The sequence below is a fragment of the Neopsephotus bourkii genome, unplaced genomic scaffold, assembly GCF_033783945.1.
Source record: "Neopsephotus bourkii isolate Nb327-2 ecotype Australia unplaced genomic scaffold, CSIRO-AGI_Nbou_v1 NB_1663, whole genome shotgun sequence".
Classification (NCBI taxonomy): Eukaryota; Metazoa; Chordata; class Aves; order Psittaciformes; family Psittacidae; genus Neopsephotus; species Neopsephotus bourkii.
In genome coordinates, this window is record NW_026902137.1 from 7,867,364 (window position 1) to 7,889,955 (window position 22,592).

General features: G+C 42.0%; 1 protein-coding gene and 1 long non-coding RNA gene across 9 annotated transcripts in view; one reads left to right on the plus strand and one right to left on the minus strand.

Annotated features, from left to right (window-relative positions):
* The window catches only part of EYA2 (EYA transcriptional coactivator and phosphatase 2), an 88,427-nt gene that overhangs the window by 1,618 nt on the left and 64,217 nt on the right, over positions 1–22,592 (minus strand). For all 8 annotated transcript variants that reach the window (XM_061375640.1, XM_061375643.1, XM_061375641.1 and 5 more), the window contains 6 exons: positions 11,714–11,803; positions 7,034–7,092; positions 4,669–4,829; positions 3,595–3,709; positions 2,860–2,981; positions 1,908–2,008 (listed from right to left, as the gene is read on the minus strand). In XM_061375640.1, coding sequence (XP_061231624.1) covers positions 1,908–2,008; positions 2,860–2,981; positions 3,595–3,709; positions 4,669–4,829; positions 7,034–7,092; positions 11,714–11,803 — 648 coding nt within the window. The remainder of the gene's footprint in view (positions 1–1,907; positions 2,009–2,859; positions 2,982–3,594; positions 3,710–4,668; positions 4,830–7,033; positions 7,093–11,713; positions 11,804–22,592) is intronic.
* Positions 6,883–21,448, plus strand: LOC133224256 (uncharacterized). The gene is made up of 4 exons (XR_009728811.1): positions 6,883–7,122; positions 7,928–8,063; positions 9,025–9,230; positions 21,316–21,448. It is a non-coding gene; the product is annotated as an uncharacterized LOC133224256 (long non-coding RNA).

Sequence of the window (22,592 nt, forward strand, 5' to 3'; positions counted from 1 at the left end):
TATTTCCTTCTCCCTCTGCCTGCTCTGGTTCTTATTAAACCCCTTCCATTACATTATCTATTTTTCTTTCTTAACCAAGCAGAAGACTTGGCCTCTCAGCCCCTCCTGTTGTTCAGCATTTACAGATTTATCACTCATCAGACAGGTGAAGAAAAACAACCCACTAAAATGGAGATATTATCAGTGCTGTCGGCAAAACAGTGAAAGGCTCTGCCTGCCCCCCCTTTTTGTGTGTGTGTAAAGCTCAGGTGTGTAGAAGCCTTGACTAATGATTGTCATCAATCAAAGGAGGTGACAGCCCAGCAAAGAATGTGCTCTGCTAATGGGAGAGCTGCTTAGGCCAGGAGACACAAGCAAGAGGGCTCTTGAAATCCTGGCATAGAGGATTGTTGAACCTTGCCACTTCTTCATAGAGCCAGAGTGCCCTCGAAGCCTTTGATGCAGTCATGTTCACTGACCCACTGCCTTTGAAGTATGGCACTGGGCTGTCAAAAGCAGCAGGCTATTATCACTTCATTCATGCATTTTGGACTCTTCTCTGACAAGTCCTTAACCCTTCATGAACTAGAGAACCAGCTGCAGGTTTTGCTAGCTTTACAAGGTGGATACAGGTATTGTTGCTTGCATTGTGCCTATTAAAAAATAACTAGTTTGCTGCAGGTAGGACTCATGCAGTCAGTTCTTGCATCTCAACCCATGTGCAATGCTCCTGAAGCAGCTCAATCCCATTTCTGCAGGCACATCAGGAGCGCAAGACCTAGGATGCACGAAGACATCTTGCAAATAATGCTTGCCATTAACAAACTGTATTCCTGTCCCTGTAAAGCCAAATAAATAGAGATTTCAGGCAGGTTTCTGCTGGAAATAAAAACTTTGGCTGTCCAGTTCTAATGTTGTACAACCCAGCTGATGTACCCGACTGCTTTCCTTCAGGCCTTTGATTGTTGCTCTCCATGTTTCCAAGACTCCTACACTGATATTCCACATGCATGGCAGAAGGTACTCCTTGCTCTATCTCTGGCTGTGACCCCCCAGTCACTGTAAGCAGGCTGCAAGCTTTGGTGTTCTCAGATTTTGCTTTTATCTCTTCCAGGCTCTAGGGTTCCAGCTTTTCTCATCTTACAGTCTACCCAAAGCAAAGAAGCTTCAACTGGTATCTAAAACTCCAGTTCTCATTTCCCAATGACTGGATACTAATGACTCAAAGACTCAACTGGAAGCACAGGTTAGTCCATTTAATTCTTTCTAAGGCTATGAATGCAAGCAGGCCACATCTCTGCACTGAGCATGAAATAATACTGAGGGCTTGTTACTGCTGACCATGCTGCTTTTATAGTTTCTGTTCTACTTTGTATTTAGTACATCTTCCCAATCTCACTGTGCCTGTGAAATTAATCACATTGATCCACAGATCCCTCATAAAGGCAGCAATGCAGTACTAGTCCTTTTGTTGTTCACTCTAAAGATGTTACATCTTATGATCTCCATGATAATAAATATAAATACATGTATGTATAGATGCATAGTAGAATTAGTAATTGAAAACTAATTACAATAATTCAGAACTTACAAAAGCACCATATGTAGATCAGAAATTCACTTGCCTGCAGATCTGATATCACACACTGAAGTTTTCCTTTTCATATGTTTAAAGCCATCTTTATTAAGTAAGAATGATTCCAGGAATATCTGACACAGCAACTACGTGAGAAACAGCATCAGGTGCCAAGGTGGGGAGGATTTACTGTATGAAACTTCTCCTGAGGTTTTGAATATTTTGCATATTAAAAAATGAGACCAATTGCAAACTGTTTCAAATGGAGGGAGCTTCATTAAATGCTTCAGTAAAGAAAGGGTCATTGAAATGAAAACTTGGAAGAATCCAGCATGACATCCAGAAACGGTACCTTTTTTGCTCCCTGCTCCTCTTCAACACCATCTCCTATTACAATGTACACGGCTTTCCTTCCAAACCTTTGCATTATTCTTTCAAAACAGCTCTCTTTCCCTAAGCAACAGAAGAGAAGACATTTTTTTATCTAAACACATACAGCAGGGCTGTATTCATACATTCAGGTGCTGGAACTGCAGCTGGGACCTAACTAAACTTGCTGCTATTTTCCTTGCTTTCTTTTGGAATTAGAACCTAACTGAATCTCCATCTGAGATGGACTGTCTATATCTCAAGACAGTTACTAGCGTTTTCTTTATCAGCCAAAGAGTTTCAGGTGCTGCCAGTTTTCTGTAAGCTGTGTGATTTTGATGCACTGCTTAGACCCACAGTTGGTTGACTGATGTGACACTCAAGAGCCCTCTTCTGTTCATTCTGGTTGCAGTCAAAATATGAAAATGCAAACCTCAGACGTTCTAACACACCAGAAAGAACAGAATGCAACAAAAGCCCCAAGCCAACTCTACCAGTATTTCTTACTCACGCAGCTTCAAGCTCACCCAGCACACTCGACCCCAAGTAAGAGGATCCAAACGGTGTTCCTGTATGTAACAGGTCCAAGTAGACTTCCTTCCTCCTAGCTGGGTGCAGTTGAACATCCCACACCCAGTATAGATTCCATAGAGTGGTGAGTATTTTTCAGGCTCATTCCCCCATGGAAACTCTTTGAAAGACTGATTTTTTTTTCCCTTTTTTTTTCCTTTTTCTTCTTTCCCCCCAAGTCTGTACTGGCTGAACTGTGGGCAGTCAGGATGTAAATTATATATTTAGCTCCATGTATAAACATGGAGCTAGAAAAAACCCCCGTACATTGTTTGTTGCAAGAGGGTTGGATGGAGGTGCCTGACTTGACTTAGGGACAAAACCTCAGTGTATTTTTGGTGAGGCCTACATTAGTTTGCTCTTACCTGTTTTTGTTGCACTGTAAATGTTTTCAATGGGGAAGACAGTACCCAGTCCATAGAGAAGCACTTTAGCAAGAGCTGGTATAAGCTGAGTTGTTGTGACCAACACATTCACACAGTTAGGCCTGAAAAACAAAAGTTAGTAGAAGGTGTAGTCTGTGTTTCTCTCTTTTACTCTGGTCTGAAAGATGGTAGGAAGAAAACCTGTCTTGCCACTGGAAGTTCCCAAGCCCCTGGGAGATTATGCAGCTAGAGGAAGACAATGTGAGTACTGGTAATGTCACTGAGCAGCTTAGTAGAACGAAAAAACATAAAACAAACTAGTAGCAGTCATGCAGCCTTACTGCATGCATGCCAGAAGCTGTTTTGTGGGAATGTATACACTATGTAGTAGTGCATGTAGTAGTGTCTGTGCTTTGAGGGAACATGTTTAGGGATAGAAAGACCCTTTTCTCCCTTTCCTACTCTTCTGTAAATCTGCTCGTATGAAAAGTGTGCCACAGATGAGGCAGCCGAGGAAAGGCAATAAAAGAACTACTTCTTTTGCTCAGGCCATCATCTCAAGCTCATCCCAACCCTTTGTTATTCAGGTTTGCCAAACGTATGTAGACAAGGCTTCCACAGATTTGGCCAGCAAAGTCACTATAAATGTGTCTTGATTTGTTCAGAGGGGGGAATAAAGGGAACCAAAGAAGATCCTGGATCAAGCCTGTAGGCAATTCTTTAAGTTGTTCTTACCGGGAATGTATCAAATTCAGCGCCTTCAGAGCATGTGTGAGCCAGAGATCAGTCAGCGCTTCCAGTTCTGCTCTTAACTGCAGCCAGGTTTCCCTCTTAGGAGCTCCTATTAAACCTGTAAGCAGGGAAAGCATCTTTGCAGAAGCACAGAAAGGGAGCTGCATGGCTTTGTATGCAGAATGCCAAGGGGCTTCTGTCCGTGCTCTGAACCCTCACTCTCCCACTGTTCTCTCTGGTGCAGGATGACCCCTTTGCCTACTGCCACACCACTCCAAGGCTGAGGGACACAAAGCCTGACTGCAGCTCAGCTTCCTTCCTCTCCAGCAGAATGGTATCGGTCACCCACAGGCTGTGGGGCCTCATTAGAACTCATGGGCAGCGAGCAAGGGATGCAAGAGCTGTGTACAGTAGGTAGTGACCTGAGCTGAGAGGCACCTGAAGCCAGGATAGTTTTGTTTTTCCTGCAAAGCTATGAACCACTTCCAGTACATGTGGATGTGGGTAGGGTTCTCCAACCAAAACAAACCCCTGGTTGTGGCGAGAGAGACCTGAGTTTTACTTCTTTCTCCTTCTAGTCAGAGACCTGGCACTGATGTCCTAAAAGGTAAGCAGAGCAGCCTATTGAGAGAACTGTCTGGAGAGGAAGGAAGATATCTGGTGATATTGTTTTGGGAGAGTTGAAAACAAGTAGTTATGATACAAGAATGCCTTCAGACAGAGATCACCCACGTGTTCTGTGAAAACAAAAGGCATATTTAGTTTTGAACTGTTTGCTTGCTTACTAAGCTTTCTGGAAAACTGAAGAAGATCACTTTCCTGCCTAAGAAATTATAAAATAAAGCCCCACACTTCGACTTAAGTCCCTCTTGAACCACTAAACCAGGTATTTTAGCATATCTCCTGCAAATCCTATGCAGAACCTTCTTTAAGGATGGCTGCTGAAACAGTTGGTCAGCTCTCTGTTAAGTACTTTTATCAGGATGCTTGCTACACCTCCTCCAGAGATGACCCAGCAGGGTCAGAAGTATTTGGGGAGTTGAAAGGCAGGCTTGTTGCCTGGCTAGGGACACTTACCCCCTACATTGTTTTTGTAGGTGTTGTACATCTCTTTGACCCGACGGTAGCGGAATGCTAATTTCCTCATCCAGTCAACTCCCCCATGCACACCGGAGCCCAGACACAGATTTGTGCTGGCAGCAGAACTGTGAAAGCCATCCGCAGAGAAGTTATACGTGCTGGGAAAGGGAGGAGGGAAGGGGAGAGGTCAGTACATTGCAGTCTATACAGTGCCAGCAGGGAGTGGAAACAGTTGAAAAGAAACGTAAAGACAAGTGGCAGCAGCATTACACTCGGGACACACTGTGCAGAACTGGAGTTCATCTCTCGCATGGTTACTAGCACAGATTAAAAGGCATTCTGACTGTAAACACAGTGCAAGTTACTCAGCACTCCCTGCCAGTTCTCTGGACTACAAAACACCTGTGTGTCCTCAGGTCACTGCACTTCCTCACCTGCCTCTTGCCCAGGCTGCTGAAGGAACTGCAGAAATACATCCTAAAGGAGAAAATCCTGGTGTTACCTTTTACTACTTGGCTATGTGGCTACACAGGCTCTGAACACAAATTAGACCAAGAAAAAAGATTAAGAAATTAACTAAAGGAGCCTTAACTGCCCGCACCGTGTGAAGTTTTTGTTTACTTTTGTTTTAAAACTGAGTTAATACTTCAAAGCAACTCTACAGTAATTACCACAATGAACTGGGGCAAGCGTCAGTTCCACAAACACCTTAAACAGGCAGTTTCTCTGAAGGAAGCAATCCTGCCTTCTGCCAGACATTTACTCCTGTCTTCAGCCCTCCTCGATGCCCCTTTCTCTGTACCAGCACAGGCTGGTACAAAGACTTCTTCAGCACTGAGGTGAATCAGATCAGGGAACTGTTCCAGTTAAAAGAGAACAGAACTAAAAAAAAGAAGAAGTTACTTTTCATCTGGATTCCCTGGTTTGGGAGTCAGGGCATGGAAAGAGCCAGTACCAGCTCATGTCATCCTCAAATGTTTGCTGGATGACAGCATCAGGACCGGTTTCATGGTCTGAGCAGGTCTCAGACTGAGCTGCGATGGGAGAGGGCAGCTGCAGCTCATGGGGGACCAGTTGGTCAGATCAGGTCACAGACCCAGTGGATCTGGATAAACTCAACTGGAAGCAGAGCAAAGGAAGGGACAGAAAGGCTGAGGGGGACAGACTATCCTTCTCAGGTGCAGCCTGAAGCTAGCTCCGCTTATAGTGCTTCTGACACCTCACTGGGGGAGTAGCCAGTGCTTGTACATTCACATCCTGATTTACTGCATAGTAATTTCCCTATCTAGAGAGCCCTGATGCCACCCTATTTCTGCATTAGAGCATCCAGATAGGAGTAATTATGCTTAACATAGTGCAGTCAGCTCAGCTTCATTTCCCACACAGACAAACCAGGAGCAGCTGAGAAGTATTTCTGAAACAACTGAAACCACTCAGGGAGGGGCTTTTCACAGAATTCAAGATGTGTTGTTAGCATACAGATTTTCCATTCACTCAAGGTAAGTGGACTGACTGAGATAAACCCCAAAGTAATGTTTTAATCAATGTCTGAGCAAGTATCCAGCCTCACCTGCTTACAGGCCACTGGAGGCAAAGGACCTAAATAAATATGTGCCACTTCAGTGCATTGCAGAGCACAAACTATCAGTTCAGTTACAGCAAGAAATCTTTCAAGTGTTCTCTGCAGAAGAAAAAGTCTCTTCCCTAAAACACTTCATAGTTTTCCATGCTGTTTCTGCACCCATTTCTCATAATCACCAGCCAGAAAAACATAAAATATAAAGCTCTATATGAGCTCTTCCCATTTAATTATTGTGCCAGTTATCATGACTCTGCTGCCAACACTTTAGTAAAGGTGATGTAATTGTACAGAAGTATTTTTTAGGTACATGATAATCTAACTTAGATAATAATGTTTGGAGCAATTTTGAGATAAGTTTCTACCAGTAACAGAACTCTGGCATGGCAAGGTCCATAAATCTCACTGCTGAGCCCATGTATTACAGGTTGGGCAGTGGGAAATCTTTTGATATGGTTTTGAAGCATTTTGGCCATACCTGCACTAAGTGGCTGGCCAAATCACATCAGAAACCAGTGTAGACTGACTGGAGTTTAAGCTAATTTTAAGTGTATTTCCCAGAATGGTTCAAAGCTCAGTACAGTCAGGGCCTGACAGTAGGCACACACATATTAATGTGAGAAAGGGGATTCTGTGCTTCTGTGTGCTTAATGCAGACAGCATGGAGCCAGGAAAGGGAGGGGGTGCATGACTGAGAATGTTATTTTACATCACTGACCAGCCCCCTCCTATTTTCAAACAGCTGGGGACTACCTGACCTGCAGCTTCCAGGAGATCCCGTACCTTAGATCCTGACCATTATCATCTGATGATACATCATCTATGTGGATCTGGTCACAGTCCTGAGAAGTGTATGGAAAAAAAATACAGCAGTAAGTAAATGCTTTGGAAAAAAACCTGAAAGAACATAATGAAAAATTGCATTAAATGTAATATTAAGAAGATAAAATCTTAGTATTGTCTGGCATAGTCTAGCCAGTTAATTGTTAGGAACAAGCATCACATAGCACTTGTACAAAATATGACTAGACAAAGAGTGTGTATGTGAGATCTGCCATTATCTAAGGGCAAAACAGTTCTTGAATACTACAGTAAGTGGAATTCCCTCCTATGCAGACAGGAGGGAGAGAGATGCTTGGGTTTCTGCCAGGAAAACTGTGGTTTTAAAACTTTGTATGCATGATAAGGCAGAGATTTGGCAGCCTGTTCCCCTGCGAGAATACTGCTTTTGACAGGAGGTGCATGCCCACATAATTACCCAGGCAGATCTGTCCCAAAGAACTTTCCAGAGCTGCCTGTCCTGCCAGTGTTTGTTCTGAGGGGGCTGAGCTTCCTTTGATGTGCAGGGAATCTGGACAGAAGCACTGAAGGCGGCAGCCCTTCCTAGCCCCAGCCACAGACAGAGTGAAGGAAGAATGTGTGTCAGTAATGAGGAAATCTATGCACAGGAAGTTTAACCAGAGTATATACTTGGAGCTCAGCCTGCATGAAGCGTGTACTCTAGATCTTATCTTCCAAAATTCTTCGTTGTTTGAATGGTGGAGGCCCTGCCTCAAAAATTTGAGAAATGTGATTTCTTTGGTCTCTTTCCTAGTCTTAGCATTAAGATTAGAAAGAGTTAAAAACAGGAAGCTTCTCCCACCACCTTAAATCTCCTTTCTTCATGACCCTTGCGAGTTAGAACAAGACAGAAAGCCTTCATTCAAGCTGATGAACTCTTATCTTTTGCTCTGGTTGATTTTTCAACAGAAGAAAAAAGGGCTTGGTACAACAGGATTCCAAAGTCAGAACAACTGCAACTAACCAGGGTATAGTTAGTTTTCACCTCTACATTATTCTGTAAACCACAGAATTTGTCTTACCTTCTTTACACAATTAGAAGTTTATGAGATACTTTAAACAAGCCCTTTTAAAAAAAAAAAAGAAAATCATCCCCAAACAATTAACCAGATTTGTTATCAATGGCGAAATGTCACAGGTAGTTCTTGTTCATGAGGTTTTCTGCAGCATTTGAGATAATGCTCAGACACAATTTTATCTTGTTCTTGTCCTCTTATCAACCTATAACTGGGGTGTGTATTTCTGCATATAATTGGAGCCAAGAGGCTAAATAGCAGATCTCTGCTGGCATCTCTTTCTTTTTCTCCCCTCTAGCCCCATTATTTTTAAGCTTCCCTCCCAGTGGCTGTTGTGAGCCATGCTGGGAAAGTATTGATGCAGTCCACTGCACTTCAGTTGTGTGATGCAGGGCATTAAGTCAGGGGAAAGGTATTTGCGGACAGATCTGTTTTTCTCATTTGTGAATGAATTGTTCTGTACACTGAAGTGTGACAACAGTAGCTATCACATTTCTAACTTAATAAAATACCATGACACTTGGTGAGACGCTACCTCATAGTCCACCGGCTGAGCCTATCATGTTACTGGGTGAAACACAGGGAAGCTGGTTAAAGCAGAACATGGACCATGTTTTACTGCTTGGTTACAAGACTAATTTTTCGTTCTTGCAGAATTTCTTTGAAATCTTAGTGAGCAGGGAATCAAGGCAGGATATCTGGGCTGCTGCAAAGGAGAACCAGATTGTTGGAGTGGATGTCTGCAGTGGGAACACATCCCAGTTTTCACATCTGCTGACTTTTTAAATGATGCTCTAGGATCTCTGAGGGATATGATGTGTGGCATATACAGCCTGTAACGGAGTCAAACCTGTGAGACCTCAGCCAACCCTCACAGCTCTGGGAACTGAACTGTTTTTACTGTTGTGGTATCTCTAGGTCAGTCTGTGCCACACAACCTGCCTCCAGGTGGGACCAGACCCCTGTACCTACATGTGAAGGAGCCTGAGCTAATGCAGACTTGAAACAGTACTGCAGGCTTGGAGAAAGCCTCTGCTGCCTCCTTGTGAAACACAAGCTGTTCCTGAGGATGCATGGAGAAGCGCCTTCTGTTATTGCTTATGCTCGCTCTGAATGCTGTCGAGGTATGTCTTGTGCACATATGAAAACAACTGATGAATGCACAGCTTGTCACTGTTTGTATATCAGGACCGTGTGAGAGATTTTTAAACATCTTATGGATTCATTGATCAGCCAAGCTCACATCCCTCATTAGGTGGGGAGTTAACAGTTCCCAGAACACAAACCCTCCAGGGATGGCTCTGAAAGGCAGTAACTTGTAAACACACTAATCCCCTATCCCCTTGTTTGTTAATTCCTCACCCGCTTGTCAGTTCTCCTGTCCTTAATGCCTGTTTTTCAGAGTGCTAGACAACAGTATCTCCAGAGGCACTGGAGGCAGAAGGTACTATTCTTTAGCCAGCACTGCACTGTGAACAAAAGGCATCTGGGAGAAAAAGCTCAACCCTGGAAAGCTCAGAGTTTGTATTTTTGCTTCACTGTGATCTGTAACCCCAGTGTCCCAAAAGGGGAACAGAAAGTGTTCCTTTCAACTGAATATTTCCTGATATATGCTGCAGTGAGATCCCGGCACACAAGTACACAACCTCTTGTGTGGCCTATACTTATGCTTATATGCCATATGAGGGGACAAATTAGTGTGGCAAACACACACTTGTATGATTTCAATATGGGCCTCAGAAAACAGAGGCCTTGCTTGCGTGGGTTATGTTGCAAACAACCTCCTGAACAGAGCAATGCTTGTGCCACTGCATGCCCTGGAAGTGCAATGCACAGCCTGCCTTTGTCAAGGTTTGGTGCCTTGATCCTTTGTCATGGGGCAGCACATCTGTAGTGTGCCCCATCATCCAGACTGCTGGGCAGCTACCCTGCTGCTTGCTCGGTTACAGCTTCTCTCACGCCACTCCAACACAGAAGATGCTCAGAAAAGGGTTTGAATGTTTTTAGCTTATTTTGTCCTGTACAGACCAGTGTTATACCACATGATGGTGCTAACGTACATGGTAATGTTTGTGGGTCTAGAACTGAATCAGCTTCTGTGCTTGTTTTTTACCAATTTCTTCTTTCTGTTCTAAGAACATAATTCACCATCTTTTTTTTTTGTCCAAACCTTGCGCTTGGTGATGTATGATCCTTAAGTATGACCTTCTGAATACTCAAATCTGACTTACATTTATCATCCTAAATGAAGGAGTAGGGTGGTTAATGAACAGAGATGGATGACTATTGCTGCAATTCCTTCCACTGAAATTTGCTTCTTTTTTTCAAGCAGCAACAAAATAGCACTACTTACACAAACGGTTTTAGTTATCATCTTTGTATGCCCTCCTGTGTTGTTCCTCCTAATCGTACTTCATTTCATGTTTTAGAGCAGTAAGTAAAGCAAGGAAAAAACTTGTTTTAAAATGATTTGCCAACTTCTATTTTTGCAAGAGTCTAGATAGGGAGAAGTTTTCCAGAGGGTGACTTTGTGCAGGACATGGAGCTTTGTTGCATTAGATGGTAAGATCTGATGGGTGGAAAGTGCTGGTTGCATATTAAATATTATCACTCCTTATACAGTACCCTGCACTTCCAAACAGCAGCTTCCACTTCCCCCTCCCGAAGGAGGACTTTTTCAGTTTGTACTTCTCATAACCTCATCACCAACTCCCTCTTTGAAAAGAGCTGAAAGAGGAAATATCTGTCAGTTCAGGTGTTGGCCACTGCTTGTCTTCAAAAGGAAATGAAAAATCTCAGCAAGTGAACCCTCAGATTCTAAGGAGACAGGTGGCAGGAAAGGTTGTACCTCCTGTAATGCGAAGGACCACAGTGCAATTAAGCAGTGAAGGAACCAGGAGTTCACACTGAACTCAGCAGGCACACAAAAAGATATCTCATTTCATCCAGCACAGAAACAAATTCCTCCTTTTTCAAGTGAAGAAAAAGACCATAAAGCGCTACCCAGGGATGTTAGATTTTTTTTATCATCATCTGCTAGCATCGCTTTGCTTGAATTTTACTGTATTCAAGAGGATTTCTGCTTTGTATAAGGCATAGTCAGATCTAACCAAGCCACAAACAGGAAGGATTCTTCCTGTTGGTCTTTAATGTTGAAACTCCCATAGTTTCCAACTTGGAGTGTGCCTCAGCTTGAGCAGACCTCCTGCTCTGTGTGTGCAAGCAGAATATCCTCAAGAACAGAGACCATTTTTAAACCCTCCTGCAGTGGCTCACAACTAATTGCTACCTGCCCCATAGGATCTTTGCTAATTTAGCTTAATAAAATTATTAAATAGCAAATTTCAGGAGAAGCAGCAGCAATGTCCTCATTATTAGATTTAGTAAAACTGCCAAAAGCCATCATTGTTACTGTGTATTTAGAAAAAAAATTCCTTAACAGAATGAAGATGTCAAAGGGACACAGTGAAGTATGCTTCCAATAAGACATCTAAGGCCCATTTCTTTGGGGTCAAAAATGAAAGTTTCTTGGCCAGAAAAACAAGTTTGTAGACCAGATGCAAATGATTAGAGAGAGAGATGTTAAATAAAATAAGCAGCTACATACCTCCAGGTCATTAAAGAACAGATGTGTATCTGCAAGGTTGAAGATCATTTCTTCCATCATAAGACCTATCCGCACAGACGTTGTAGTGTCCTGTGAGGGGAAAATATAACCAGGTTTTTATACATTCACTTTGATCTTTTTTTCTGGGAGGGAGAGGTAGGAGATCTTAGAGCAAACATAGGATCTACACAGTCCTGTTTCTGAAGATAGGCTCATTAAAGTGATTTTATTTCCCAAGTGTATCTTAAAATGGTTTTCCTATCCTTTCTTCTGCTTTCATAGATAATTAAATTCTGCTCTTTGAAAGATGTCTATGGCTTGCCTTGATCAGTAATAGCCCACACGCTTCAGATGATATAACAAGAACCTTTGAACACCTGACACTGTATAAGAATTGCTTTAGTAGTTTAGACGAAGAATTGATTTCCAATAGTGTCATTAGGGAATGGTTAGGAGAGAGTTACAAGCAACAGAGTACACAGAGGGGGATCCTTTCTTGACTCTGTCCTTCAAACCAGCCCCAGAAGGTCAGCATTATTCTCTTTTAATGTCAAAAAGCAACTTGGTGAGCAAAATCTGAAATAAGAACCCATAAATGCAGTCTCTCTAGAGGGTGCAATCCATGTGTCTCAGCACATCTGGCTTAGGTCTTTACTGCCATAACTTAGATGATCAGCACAGAACCAGACAGAAAGGCAGATGTGTTGTTCCCACATCAGAGTCCAGCACAATAACAGCATCTACTGTCATCAGCAGCAGATATGCCCCCAGACAGGAGATACAAGAGCAGCCACACTGCTGCATGCACCACTCCGGTCTGCATGGGCTGGCTGACTGTGAAGGTTTGCTCATTCTGCCATTTCCTTGTGCCAGCAGCCCCTCACCTACCCAAGTGTGGTTCTCACCCGGCCCTTCCCTGAGAGGGTCCCAAACTGCTTCCTAAAAGGGAAGGACATGATGCAGAAGCTCTGGCTGCCTGCAGCACTCTTAAAACACTTTTTTAACGATTAAGAGAATGAAAACACACATGCCAGCAGCTCTGAAACAGCTTCTACATGTTCTTAAGCATGTGTGAACTTTCTCACATCCAGATCCTGCTCCTACCAACATCAGTGGCAAAACCTGAATTAAATTCCTCTGGAGAAGGACTACTACACTACCTGCAGCTCTACTTCAGTGTGTTTAGTTGATTTGGTTTAGAAAATTAATGTTTTTCCCTGCCTGTTGTTACCCATCTGAGACAAAACCACCTGTGAGATGGCTGCCACTTCATTTCCCCACCGACTCAGTAAGTGCAAACTTAAATTGTGTCAGGCTGACAGGGCTGACTCTGCTTGGGCAAAGAAGCCACCCACAGACAATCCTGAATGGCAAAAATGACTTTTGGCTGGGCTATTTTCTCATCCTCTGGCTTGGAAGGCTACTTTAACAGCTGACTACATGTGCATAGCAGATCTACTTGGTGCTCCAAGCTGAAGCTTGGATGGGGATGGTGGCTGCAGGGATCCTACAGCTCTTGGCTCACTGCTTCAAAGCTGCCCACTGGGCACAGGGATACAGCCCACACGGATCTGTTACTCTGAAACACCACCAAGTGACCTGCTGTACCCAGCCTCATGCACTGCCATATTAAATGAATCTCAGTAACTGTTCCATGTGTCTTGAGCATAAAGTCAACCATTCCTCCTGCCCCCCAACAACTAACTTTGTTCCTAAACCCACAGCAAAAGTACAGAAACACACTGATGCAAACAAGGTCGCCAGCAGAACATTTCCTTATTCATTAAATACTTCAAAAACACAAGCAAAAACTAATCTGTGGTTAATCTGATAAACACTCACAGCCCAAAAGCATTGTGTCTGTTCAAACTAAACAACAACAGACAACTTGGAAAAAAACAGAGCATTCCCACACAGCCTTTTTTTTGTAATTCATCTTCATTAGGACAGAGATCTCTCATCTTTATGTTTTATGTGGGTGGTTTTCCTTCACTGAAGTTACATGCTAAACCAGGGCAGATTTATATGTAGTCTTTGCTCTAATTTTCTGCAGATTTCTGTGGAGTCATGTTATTGTATGACAGGATGGCAATGAATTAGTTGAGGAGCTCTAACAGGGAGCACAATGTTTGGAGGATGAGTACATTTCAATCAACCTTTGTGGCAGATGCTGTTGACATGGATGGTGTATTACACACTAACCTAATTATTACGCATTCTTGGTGTAGTTCTCTTTAATTAGAGCAGAATGGCTGTGGTTTCAGCCATGTGTGTGACTCACAAGCATTGTGCCCATCTAAAGAAAAGCTCTGTCACTCATGTTTAAACATGCTTGTTGCTGTCCCAGAAAGAAGGGCACTTTCTCCTCTGGGCAAAAAGTAAACTTCAACAGACTTGCCTTGAACATGTCTCTAATTTTAAGCCCCAAACCTCCTCTCCTGATGAGGCACAGGGACACAGGCATGATCAGGACATTTGACTGCGGCCCCACGCGAACAGCATTGAATCAAATTTTACTACCCAGGTGTAGTTACACAGGGGAACTGTTTTGCAGAAAATATGCTGCTAGGAAGAAATTATTTTGTAAAATAGTTTTTAATGAAGCAATTTATTTTTATACATTTCAAGGATCATTAGCCTTTAAACCTCTTTCAGGAAATCTCACTGGTTGGTATCTGTCATTTATCCTCTGAGTTTTGTCTTCAACTTCATTGGTATTAATCACTAATGGGGAGAAGGAAACATTTCCACACTGCATGAAGTTACCTTCTCTTAAACTAAACTATACAGAAACGTAGATGGGGGGGGAAGTAAAATCTTTCTCTTGAGATAGAGAATATGATGGAATGAAAATAAAACAGAAAAATGCACTTTACCACCCAGAGGGGAAGTCGTTTGGGGAAATGATTTGGCATCACTGCCTTCACAGTATGGACATTTCCTCTACAGCAAGGCATGCTTCCAAGTCTTAAAGAGGCTGATAAAGTTAAAAGGCAAATCAGCACTCCCACTATGGTATAGGTGTCTAGAGGCACTAGGCCAGGGTTCCACTGGCAGTTAATTTATTTGCATTACTGTAGCATCTAGAAGCACTAGACCCAGACTTGAACCCTGCTGTGCTAGAGGTTGTACCCACACAGAAAAAAGACACAGTCAATGCAGCTTTCAATCCAAGTATGAATAAACAGAAAAATCAGACTGATGAGAAAGCACCAAAATGAGATTAGGTGTATCAATCATGTTGTCCAAATTCTGTATACAGTGTGTAAATTGAACAAGAACTATGAAAATTACCTGAAGAGGATGATGAAGAGCTTTTCTGAGGCAGGGGAATTCTGTACCACTAAAGGGTATCTGTGCTGCAGAAGATGCCCTGTGGGCTGCTAATGCTTATGTTAGAGCAGTGTAAGTTTGACAGAGCAACACAAAGTTACCACATTCATACTGATTCCTGCTAACATGTCCTTCCATGAGAAAACTGTACCGTGCAGCCCTGCAAACAAGCTTCCTGGGTAACAGATCTAGTTTTCTGATGCATATGAGCCCAAGGAAGAATGGATCGCAGACAGCTTGAAATCAAATCTCCTCCAGGAACCACTTTTTACAGAGAAGACAGATTAATCTAAAAACTGAACCCATGGTGCTTGTTTAGTAACTTTAGAAAAGCAAGGTCTTACCCCTCTGCTAATCTAGGAGTCATGCTTTCACAAACAAGGACAATGAGAGGCAGGGATAGAAAACAGGCAATGAACTCCTTTTGTAAACAAAACCTCCAGCACCACAGCATATCCCTGTGTGCCTCACCTCTGCCATGCACTGCTGTTGGAGCTTCCTTTAGGGTCGCAATTAAACAGCTCCACAAATTACTTTAGTGCTAACCTCTGGTGCGCACACATGACAGTCCAGGCACTCCTGACCCTCCAACGCACAGCTTTAACAGGCTTCTTCCCATCAGCTGGGGAAAATAGGCACCAGTGGAGCAGTGGTCATTGTGAAGTATTCATTCTCAAAGAGACTGATACTCCTCCTCCTCAATGCACCCTTCACTCCCACTTTTAACAAAGAGAAGTAGTAGTTTCATAGAATCATAGAATCAATCAGGTTGGAAAAGACCTTTAAGATCATCAAGTCCAACTGTTCGCCAGCACTGCCAAGGCCACCACTAAGCTGTGTCACTGAGAGCATCGTCTACACGGTTTGTGAACACTTCCAGGGACAGTGACTCCACCACTGTCCTGGGCAGCCTGTTCTACTGCCTGAGCACCCTCTTGGTGGAGAAACTGTCCCTAATCTCCAGTCTAAACCTCTCCTGGTGCAGCTTGAGGCCGTTACCTGTTGTCCTATCACTTACCACTTGGGAGGAGAGACCAGCACCCACCTCACTACAACCTCCTTTCAGGTAGTTGCAGAGATTGATAAGGTCCCTCCTGAGCCTTCTTTTCTCCAGACTGAAGGTACAGGATGGTCCCAAATGGGTCTGTATTAAAACCTTACCACCGCTCTCCCAAATCACTGAGATTGATTTTTCATAAACTGCTTGTATTTGTCCTACAGTATGCATTAGAGATAGTATTTGCTAACACCTGCAGCTACTGCTAATCCAGTTGGCTGGATGTCCATAGCCAACTCTCCCCTCTTGCACGCTGTAATGTTGAAAGGAAGAAAGAAAAAGACTTATCTCTGGCAATCTCTCAAGTGCAAGTCACTCTCGCCTCCAATCCTGGCTCCAAAGCCCATTCCAAGCCTCTGCCTTACAGGTACCTTGTTCAGACTTGCAGGCCATTAGCAAAGGGGCAAAGCTGGCTCCTTTGAGATGGATAACAAATCAGCTTCTTGTCTGACTCTGCTTCTATTTAGCAATGTGCCAATTATCCCGACATTCAGAATGTTAGGACAAAGTCATTCTGAGCATGGATCTTGGATTCAGACCTCCCCTCCATTTAAAAAATACCCAACAAAATAAAGCCCTAGTATTTAAAACTAATCAGTCTCTTTAAATCCCTGCCAAATACCTGTTTATGCCATGAGCAAATAATTACTTTCTACAAGGAAGAAAGTATTAATTAAGAGTATTCATCAGACTCCTATTCTCTAGGGTTTATCTGCCACAGGTGTCAGCCAGAGGTGAGAGACGGATTAGTATACAATCAAGGGCTTTCCAAGTTAAATCTCCTCCTTGTGGTTAGCTCTTAATAATGAAGTTGTCACCAAAAGAAAGAATTTAATAGTTTTAATTGGGTTTAATTACTTGGAAACTCCTGAAAAATGGGCCAGCTCGGTTGTTATATAAAAGTAAAAATAATAATAGAAAAAGCAAAGATCCAAATGCTGGGCTACATGTTTGAACAGAAAGAGTCTGTGAGAATGATAATTCTTGTACTGTAACATTTTATACCTCGATCAGAACGAGACACGAACAAGGGTTTCCCATTATAGGACATGTGTATCAGTTCCAGTTCAAGTAAGTCCACGTCTTCTTGAGGAAGAGAACACATTTATCTATTTTACTACACTTCAGTAGCTTGGATTGCAATTTTACCTTTTTAATAGATTCAGGCTATAGCCAGACCCAGGCTCTCAGAGTTTTCAATTGAGAGAGCAGGTACCTGTGAGAAACATTGCTTTAAGTAACTAAAGTAGCTCAGAATCAAAACCCATTTTCAGAAGTGACTGAAGTAACTGCACTTTAGACTTCTTAAGTAAGTGATTCAAATAGAATCACTCAGCTTTTCAGGCTCTAAACCTTTTTCCCCCCAAAACGAAGATATACATTGATATATCCAGGTTTATTAGACAATCTCCCAAATGTAAATGAATAGCATCTACAGTCAGCACAGTGCAAGCTTGTGAAAGGTCCATGCTAGATGGACAGCAAATACCATTTAATCCCTTTTCTTCAGATAGGTTTTCACAGTCACCCTTACTGTGACTTGAGAGATACTTCCAAATTATTGCTTATTATTTACTGAAGGACTAGCATTTTACTGGCATGTATCTGTTCAGAAATGGTTGGGGACTACACCTTGGAAATAAGCAAATGGGCATGTCAGTCATTAAATCCTTACATTCAAGAGCACATGGAGGTTGAAAAGGCTACTTTAAATGAACTATGCTCAGGGACAAGCAGTAATGACTACACTAATTTACCCAGTGTCTGAACCCATGAGTTCTTAAATGGTCCTGTGGGAATACTGTACTTAAATACAGGTGAAAAGCTGGGCCATGATGCTTGAGAACAAATGGGAATTACTTTGATTTAGTAATGCAAAAGATTCAAAAATCTACAAATATTTTTTTTTATTATACAGGGCATAAGAGGGAGTGAAATTAAAACCAAATACACCTTCATTCCTTCTCAGCACTGCAAAATCATTCTATTTCTCTATGCAAGCCCTTGATAACTGTGAAAAATACAGAACTCCTGGAAAGCTTGGTGGAAACACACCACTGCGTGCAATCCTCTGCACAACTATGTATTTCGCACATGCAACTTCCTAACACAAGTTATGTCGTTCTGTTTTTCAAACTATTCTTCCCTTAAAATCAAGTCATGATTCAGTGATACTGGAAAGTAGGGTCCTTTTGCTCATGCTTGTTTGACAATCCAGCATTGCTTCTGATACATATTTTATGTCGAAATTAATCCTTTAATACTTCCAAATACCACATGTGCACTTTGCTTAGAAAACCCTCTGCTCTCCTAAGCTCTAGTACAAGAGGTTACATCTACACGAGCTCAGAGCATCTCCCGTGCCCACCATCTAAGCTGTCGTGGATCTGGTTTTGCTGTTTCTCCTGCTGCTTCTCATCAAGCGCACAGATGATAAACACAGATGTTTGCTCCTGAAATACACATTTGAAATAATCAAATGGCTGGAATTATTTACTCCCTTCTCTCCAATAATGAACTAATAATTGATATAGCAGCATGTCTAAAGTAACAGACTTCTTTATTACCTGCAGTGACTGAATGCTTTTTTAATTTAACTTAAAAAGGCATTAAACACAAGGTTTAGCCTCCAGTGGGTAAAAAAATCTCCAACTTCCTCAGAAAATCCTTTCCAAATTGTATTCATCTTGACTTAATCCATGATCTACTGAGTGAATTAGGCACTATTTGTTTTGAAAATCTATTTTATGGAGTTCCAAAGACTGTGTTTTCCTTAGGAAGGGCTTATTCTGCCTTTCTGACCAGGATGCCTGCTAGCAGCCCTCAGCATAGGCCTCTGCAGGTTTTTAACGTCCCAAGGTGCCCCACACATATGACGAACAAAATGTAAATAAACACAGCTGAGCCAGTAAGAAATTGGAAGGTTTTCTCATTAAAGAAATAAAATAAACAGATGTCCTTAAGCACTTTGGCTCATGTTTGTCAAAGGAATGGAAAACTCTCAGATGTCTGAACAGCAGTCGTGATATAAGGCCACATCTCAAGCGAGAGAAGAAGGAAAAAAGCGATGCCATGGCACTTAGAATTAACTAATAGTTCTCAAGGGAGGGAGCTTTTGATTTGAACCTTAGCAACTTCTACAAATAGTTTTTAACAGCCGAGCAATAAAATGGGGTTTTATTCCTTCTCAGTTTGTAAAGTAGTAAAGGACAGATTCAGCCATTAGAAGCATGAATCACCATCAGATTTGATTAAATCCCTATGGTGTTTCAATCGGGTCCTGTGAGAGAACAAGCGGGAAAAAGCACGAACTACTTGAAGCATTCAATGAGAACAGGAATAAAAAAAGAAAAAAAAAAAATCAACCCTAGGGTTTTACAGGGATCTTGAGTAGATCCAAGCAGGAACTTTTCAATGACTTTTTTTTTTTTTTTAATTGGAAATCCTAATTCACTTTAAGGCAATTTTTTTGTAGGACTATGTAACTGCTGGTGAAACTTGTGAGCAGTGAAGTTTCTTAGACCCAAAACATCATTTCTGGTGAGAACAACATAGTCCAGTTCACAGACAGCAGCTTGAAATGCTAGAAAATCATCTTTACCTCAACTGGGCCAAGCAGCGACTTTAGCTGCTCTGTCTAAAAGGTCTCGAGGCCTGGCTGTTGTTGGAGGACCCTCTCCTAGTCCTTCACATACCTGCGCCTCTGCCAGTTCCTCAGGAGAGAGTCAGAGCCCATGTTTGCACGGGCTGCGAACTTCAGTGCATGTCCTACCTCTATCTCACTGATACCTGTCTGCTCACAACTCATCTTAGGTTGCCACTGCTGAAATGCAAAAGCAGTAAAAAAATATGGCCATCATATCAACCAAACCTCTGTACCAATCAAGTGACTACAAGGCAAACTGCGAGTACTCAATAAAAGCAGCCGCAGTGGCCACTCCAGGCAAAACAACTACACAGTAGAGGCTCTGGGACATGGTGCAATACAGGCAATCTAAACACCTTTCAGCAAAGGTGAACTAAAATATGTGACATAATGTGCTTTGTTATTTTTTGCAGTATATTTTTCTCAATTCAAGCGAATTGAAGATGCTGAACAATCTCAGAAATTGCTACACATCTTACAGGGAATTTTATAGATTGTAACTCCCAGGTATCAGCAGACATGGTCAGAGTACTGATAAAGGTCCAACACAACTCAAGAATTTCGACTGTTCCATGTATTCAATTCTTTAAGTCAGTGCTAAAATAAATCCATTCTATTTGGTTCCAGGATTTCAGAGTAACTTGCACAGAAAGATCAATTTTAACTCCAGATTTTACTTTACTCGCAATTCATTTTGACACTAAAATCCCAAGGAGTGTACCAACACAGAACAAGAATTCACACTCTAGGAACAATACAAAATACTGAGAAAAGGTATTAGCTTCACATCTACCCCTCAGCTAGGGAAAACAACACACTCAGGGCCCCCTTTTTCTTTGATACTAGTCCTCTGAAAAGCATATGAATGAATCTGCAACATAATACCTAAGATTTTTCAGGCTGAAAGAGATGTAGATTTGTTTTCTTTAATGCTCTGACAGCACAGATTATGGAACAAGCAAATCTCAGTCAGGGCAAGGGGAACAGACTCATGATTTTCTTTTTGGCAAGGGAGTACATGCAATCTCTTCTTATTGTGTCTGAATTAATACCACCAAACTGTCTGTTCTTTCCTTAGCTGCTTCAAACAAATGAACAAAGCCCCTTGACTTTTACCGAACTCCTGTGAAACCCCAGCAGCACTGTTATGGATTTTGACTCTTTTTTCCCATTATGTTTTGTCAGTGATTTGGTGGGCAGATCCTTGCAGACACAGTAAAGACTACAGCCCACCTCCTGTTGATTGGAAGCTCTATTATGCATGCCTGAAGGGTTTAAAAGAACTGGGTGGACAGTACATTAAGTTATAATGATAGTCTACATCTGTTATGGTCTCTAGGCACATGGTAAATATTCCTACACTGATACAGTGATCACAAGCCTGCAAAACAGGTTTCTAAACTCTCCTGAACATAATATCCAGTTACTGCCTATGGAACTTTATTTTTTTACCTTTTCTTGTCAGAGGGCCTCCTGCTGAGAAACCAAAGGGTGGAGAGATTTCCTCGGGTTTGACAGCTTTGCTGCCCCAATCACTTAAGACCGTGACTCTGTCTGTTTGTGCAGGTATGCATCCATTCAACCGTGGGCAGAAAGCAGAGGGAGATGTGAAGCTGCAGGCCACTCTGACTGCTACTATAAAGGTTATACTGAAGTGACCGTCTGGGGAAAACATTAAGACCAAATGTCTGATGACTGTATAATCCATGGGATAGAGTAAAGAGTCTGGGTAGAGGAGACAAAAAAGGAGTAACCTAGGTTGGCCCATTCATTCATGCTTCAATTTGGTGGTTTAACTTCTATCAGTGCTGTAAGAAAATTATTTTCTAAACACCTGAGATGAACTGTCCATGCTCTGAGGAGCCCATACCTATAGCAAAGACCATAGAGGTTCCTCTCAGAAACCAAACAAAGAAGTTTCCCATGAAATTATGTCAGAAAACATACACTGAAGCATTAATGATTAATAATATGACTACAACTGGTAATCTTTTTTGTGATTTCCTCACTCTTTTCCTCAAATCAAGAGGTTTCTGGACAGTTCCCTATTGCTGCCATCACCAAGGGGCATTAAACAGAGCGATTTGAGATTTTGTAGCTAAAGAACACAGGAGTTTAGCTTCCAGTCTCTGAAGCTATGGTTGATGTTCCTCCTCCCCTGCTCCCAGATAAATCACCCCAGAAAGATATGCTATTCTTCAGCTTTATTGACTTTATAGACTAATTCTTTGAGTGCCTGCGCAGCAGCTCTACCAATGCAACAGACAGGATGATACTGTGACATTAATGTTAGTCAGGGGAATGGTGAAGATCATATAAACTGACACTTCTGGAGGAAGACATACAGAACCAAGACCTCCATGTGTGAGATTTAATTCAAAGCATGTGCCTGTCCAGTTACAGGCATATGAACGTTTTATAATGAATTATAGACAAAACCTAAGATTTTTAGTCTTGATACTTAATTTGAAATTAACACTTCCTACATTTTTCGAGTAAGAGATTCTGAAACTCTATCAATCTCTTGCTCACTGCTTCACTTGTACTCAATAGTTCAGCTCAATTAAACATTTTTGAATTGTGTTACTATTTAATGGTTCCCAGGACAGCCTGTCTGAGTGTGCTGTATTTCCCTCCTGGTTTAAGGTCTGTTCCAAAGCCCACCAAAGCCTCTGGTTGTCTCTGGATCAAGCTGTTAGCCTATAATACTTTTATAACACAACCATTTCCCTTATAGGAAAGCCCTGAGGAATTTAATGCTGATGAAACAAATGAAGAACTACCAAAAAAAAAAAAAAAATCCTTCTAGAGAATTTTCTCAAAGAGCCTCTTGTAACTTCACA